We start from the raw sequence: 5,025 nt of genomic DNA, 5'->3' as shown, positions 1-5,025 counted from the left end.
CTGCTGCACACTAAAGACGCAGCATCTTACGTGGATTCGTGTGAAGCTTTTAATTTGTCAAGCAATCAAGTGCGGCATTAAATGGTGCCTGAGTTCGCCCGGTGTTCCAGACTTTTGTTGTGGGTCCAGGTATATATCTGTGTTCCATTTGTTTCGACTGCTAATAGATCCAGCTTTAGAACGCCTTTTTAGAAGATTTATCCCCGAATTAGTGATCCGCACAAACTTTTTTTTTGGTCCAAACATAATTTAGTGAGCACTGTACGATTTGTGTAAAACACTTAATACATAAGTTTCACACAAAACTATTAACACCTGCACTTTTTGAGTGGCAAGCATGCTGTCGGTCCGGACGCTGATATTGCGCTCCTCTCGCGGCGCGTTGTTGGCGTCGCAGCGCCTACACTCTCTTCAGCATGTAGCTGCCGCGTGTGCACATCCACTTGCGTTTCTTACGTCGTCTAATTCTCTTTCCAACCGCCGCAATTGCTCGTCATCGGGCCAGTCCAAGTCCACTGACGCTCTCCACGCCGCTGCCGCCGCTGAGAAGCCCGCACTTACAGTCGAACAGATCCTGAACCATGTATCCATCATGGAGCAGTGGACATGCAGTGGTTGTGGCATTGAACTGCAGTACAAGGAGCCCAAACAGGTCGGATACTTCCCCAAGCAGCTGCTGAGCAATGTACAGGACCTCAAGGAGCTCAAGCGGCTGCGCTGCGAGCGCTGCTTCCAGATGACACAATACGGCAAGATATCAGACACCAAGATGCCGTATCAGGAGTACGAGCGACGCGTCATGGAGCTGCGCAGCAAGGACATGCTCATGATCCAGCTGGTGGACATCCTCGACATTTCCGGCAGTCTGTTACCCAAGGCGCGTCACATCTTCGGCAAGAAGCCTGTCATGCTCGTGGTCAACAAAGGAGATCTGGTGCCCACCAAGTCGGGTATCAGAAGACTTATGAGGAGGATTAAGCAGGAGGCCAAGTACGAACTGCTTTTTTTTGCGTGAAGAAGGTGGAATACTAACAGTTTGCGTTTGTAGGGATGCAGGGATTGACAACCTGATCTCCATCTACTTAATCAGTGCCATGAAGCGTATTGGAATGAAGGAGATCGTGGAAGATGTAGCCAAGTACCGGCAAAACCGCGATATCTGCGTGGTGGGCGCTGCGAATGTAGGCAAGTCGACGTTCCTCAACTCGTTCCTGTCTCACTTAGTAGACCGCAAGTGGCAGCACAACCATCGCAAGTACATGAAGATGTCGGAGGTGCAGTTATCCGAGTTGGAGGACGATGAGACGGCGACGATGCTGAACATTGATGACGAATTATTGGCCGAAGCCAAGGCTGAACGGGAAAAGGAAGCAGCAATGGAAGGTGAACAAACCGTCAAAACTCCACACGGTGAGCTGTACGTTGCCCCAGGCGAAGACCCGGAAATGATCGAGACCAGTTCTGAGGAAGATCGCGAGATGACCACGTCGCCTCTGCCCGGTACGACCCTGGCCGTCCAGTATCTGCCTGTTATGGTACGCAACGAGGTATTCAACATCCTCGACACTCCTGGTTTGATCACGGACTCAAAGCGACAGAAGCTCGTAGAAGTCCTTGCTCTGGATGGTGCCGCCAAGCTCAAGAACGTGTTCCCGACCAAGCAGCTACCAGTACGTCATTGATGATCTGGTTTACCTATGTTTTTCTTACTAACTCATGTGGATTTATTCAGGTTACAACGTATCGCGTTCGTCCCGGTCGAAGCTTGTTCCTTGGGGCTCTTGCCCGCTTCGACTACGAGACTCTCGGAAAGGATAGCGACAAGAATTTCCTGCTCTTGTCATGGTACGGCGTGCTGCCTGGACACCTCACCAGCACGGAACGTACGTCTGTGTTGTATTCGTATCATTCCTTTAAATTTATCGTTCTAAACGATTTTTTTTTACTAAATAGGTGCCGAAGATACGTTTGTGAAGCACGCTGGTGGCATCCTCTCACCGCCTCGTGGACTGGATGCTATGAGCTTTACCGGTCCACTTACGCTGTCCCAGAACGTCTACTTGAAGGACTATATGCTCGACAGTGTGCTGACCAAGTCCAAGCACAAGAAGCCCAAGCGTACGACCGTAGTGGAGCTGGAAGTGCCAGGCTTCGGGTGGCTATCCGTCACAGCCGTAGACCTGGACGGCACGGCAGCGTCTCAGAAGACGCTAAACCAGGGCAAGATCTCCGTCCACACGTGCCGTGGGCTCTCTGTCGTGCCGCGTGCGCCGCTCTTCCCGTACGAACTGTCAGACTCGAAGAGTGCGACTTGGAAGCGCTAACGTTAGACCAAGTTCAGACTGTTACAGTCTTCCACATGATAGAAACAGAGCTCTACTTGGTATCTACAGTTGCTTTCTCCGTCACCGACTGCATTTTAGGGTGTTGGTAACACCGTTACAGTCGTTCCAGGATAGAGACGTGTTGATCTGAAGATGTACTGAATGCCTTTACCCTTCAGTTGATGCCATTGTCTTGAGGTAAAGTGCAAGCACAATCCAACTCACCAGCTACAGAACAAACCACGTCACTCTCCACCGGAACTCAATCGTATTAAAACATGGGTGGATGGAGTTTGCCGACGCCAAGCCTTCCGACGCCTAGCTTACCAACAGGCTTGCCAACCTCCTTGGCTCGATTCACTCGTCGCGTCAGCAAGGCTGCGAGCAACAGTTCTAGTTCATCCTCTCCACAGAAGACGTCGAGCTTCAAGCTCTACGCCAACATGGTTAGTCAGCCCAGTCGCGCAGGTAAGCGTTCGCGTTTGGTTAGAGATAGATCTTGAATCTCTAATGCTCTAATTTTGCCCTAATGCAGTCGCATGGGCTCTAAAGGTCAAGGGTGCAGACTACGAGTTCGTGAACGTCGAGTTCGGTGGAGAACTCATTAAGTCGGACGAGTTCAAGGCATGGAACCCCAACGCGCTTGTTCCGGTCCTTCGAGACGGCGACTTCTCTCTCTTTGAAGGGTATGAATGCGTTGCTGGCCTATCAGAGCCTGTGCACTGTGCACTAACGTTTGCTGTTGTAGCAATGCCATTCTGGCTTACTCCGCTGTAAAATTTGGGTGGAAGGACTTGTACCCGACCGACATGCAGACACGTGCCAAGGTGGACGAGTTCTTGAATTGGCACCACACCAACACCCGGTTGTTCACAGTGCAGATCCTCCGTCCGGCTGCGGCTAAGGCGTCCGGTAAGGCGTCACCTTCAGACTTTACGTTCCTCGAGAACGTCGACGCCCTAATTGAAAAGGTGATGACGCTCCTCGAGACTTTCTTGGACAAGGACTACGTCGCGCATACAGATGCACCAACCATCGCAGACTATGCCGCGTACTGCGAGATCGATCAGCTTGAGATGATGGGGTACGACTTTACACAGTACCCCAAGGTGACGGCCTGGATCGCACGGATGAAGGTTCGTACACGCTGTTTCATAGCTTTTTCGTTCATTACAGGGTCATTAACACGCATTTGTTGTTTCTGACAGCAAATTCCCCACCACGACGAAGTGCGCGAAGGCCTCGACAAGTTCCTGACCAAGCTCGGTTTGCGCGTTGAGGCAGAGGCCAAGACGGACAAGCCGTGAGTACTTCAGAATAGGATGTAGTGACCGTACTTGTGGTAATAGACGAACACCAGGTGTCTTGCATATGAATCGATAAAAATCAAAAGTCCTGCTATGCCATCAACATCTTGTCCTGAACTTAACTCTCTCATAATTTTTTACGTGAACATTTCGGCATCGCCACGCACCATGTCGATACTCTACCGGTGCAAGTCCTACCTTGTCCGGAGCTCTTATGTAAGCACCCCTAGCTGCATCATCAGCACCTGCCCGCCGATCTGTGGCCCATAATACGGCTAGAGAAGGACGAAGAATACGTCACCAGCTGCAGCGGATACCGTGTCAGCTTCTTGTCATTCTTCAAGCCGCCGTCTCCAACTCAAGCAGCGTTCTTCGTCTGATCATTATGACTCTCAAGCTCTACGCCAACCTCATCAGCCAGCCTTCTCGCTCTGTTGCCTGGGTTCTCAAGGTCAAGGGTGTTGACCACGAACTCGTGCCAGTGCTTCCGGGCAGCGACTTTTTCAAGTCGGACGAGTTCAAGGCGATCAACCCCAACCGTCTCGTGCCTGCCATCAAGGACGACGACTTCGTGCTGACCGAGGGCATGGCTATCCTGCAGTATCTGGGTGACAGGTACGATTGGACCGGCCCGAAGGATCTGTACCCTAAAGACCTCAAGACCCGCGCCAAGATCAACGAGTTCCTGCACTGGCACCACACCAACACTCGTCTGTTCACATTGAACATCGTTCGACCGGAGATCGCTAAGAAACTAAACGCCGATACGCCCAAGGATCAGGCTGCATTGGAGGGTAAAGACGCTCTTATTGAGAAGGAGTGCACTCTGCTGGAGACCTTCCTGGTCAACGATTTCATCGCACACACCGACTTCCCTACTATCGCTGACTACACAGCTTACTGCGAGATCGACCAGCTCGAGCTTATGGGCTACGACTTCTCCAAGTACCCCAAGGTCTCTGCCTGGATCGCTCGCATGAAGACCCAGCCGTTCAACGACGAGATCCACGAACCGCTCAAGGGATTCCTGACGAAGTTCGGCCTGCTCGCCTAAGCGACAGCGATAGAGATCAGTATAAGCGCGTCTCCATAAATTGATTCTTCTCCCTTATTGCAGTGTTCTTGTGTTGTCAAAAACAACTTAGAAGTTCCTATGCTGCGTTATCGTGTCATACAGTATGCAAGGCACCACATGTAGTAATACTTAAGTATCAGCGTTGAGGAGCTGCAAATGGCTATAGTTTTACAACGAGATCCATAGCAACCTCAAGTACGTCACAAACAAATGCGCCGTGTCACCTGTAGTTTTTCTTTTCTAGCTGCGAATTTGACAGTGCGGGATAAGCTAAATTGACTGATAAATTCGATTGCTGGAGGTGGAGATCAATACCAGG

The 5,025-nt window shown here is 51.0% G+C and overlaps 3 protein-coding genes across 3 annotated transcripts; all 3 read left to right on the top strand.

Moving 5' to 3' along the window:
• Positions 1 to 337: 337 nt before the first annotated feature.
• On the top strand, positions 338 to 2,324 carry PPTG_16942 (hypothetical protein; the record flags this gene model as incomplete). Its single annotated transcript, XM_008914694.1, has 4 exons — positions 338 to 990; positions 1,049 to 1,670; positions 1,733 to 1,883; positions 1,954 to 2,324. 4 exons carry the CDS (start codon positions 338 to 340, stop codon positions 2,322 to 2,324), a joined length of 1,797 nt encoding a protein of 598 aa, XP_008912942.1.
• A 278-nt stretch (positions 2,325 to 2,602) lies between these two features.
• PPTG_16941 (hypothetical protein) lies at positions 2,603 to 3,735 on the top strand (the record flags this gene model as incomplete). The annotated part of the gene is made up of 4 exons (XM_008914693.1): positions 2,603 to 2,792; positions 2,860 to 3,010; positions 3,073 to 3,460; positions 3,533 to 3,735. The coding sequence occupies 4 exons, from the start codon at positions 2,603 to 2,605 to the stop codon at positions 3,629 to 3,631; spliced, it is 828 nt and encodes a 275-aa protein (XP_008912941.1). The 3' UTR covers positions 3,632 to 3,735.
• Positions 3,736 to 3,790: 55 nt separating this feature from the next.
• On the top strand, positions 3,791 to 4,808 carry PPTG_16940 (hypothetical protein). The gene has a single exon (XM_008914692.1). The coding sequence runs from the start codon at positions 4,017 to 4,019 to the stop codon at positions 4,683 to 4,685; it is 669 nt and encodes a 222-aa protein (XP_008912940.1). The 5' UTR covers positions 3,791 to 4,016; the 3' UTR covers positions 4,686 to 4,808.
• The last annotated feature ends 217 nt before the right edge of the window (positions 4,809 to 5,025 follow it).

The sequence above is a fragment of the Phytophthora parasitica genome (assembly GCF_000247585.1).
Source record: "Phytophthora parasitica INRA-310 unplaced genomic scaffold supercont2.62, whole genome shotgun sequence".
In the NCBI taxonomy this organism is placed as follows: domain Eukaryota; phylum Oomycota; class Peronosporomycetes; order Peronosporales; family Peronosporaceae; genus Phytophthora; species Phytophthora nicotianae.
This window is presented reverse-complemented; position numbering and strand designations above follow the sequence as displayed.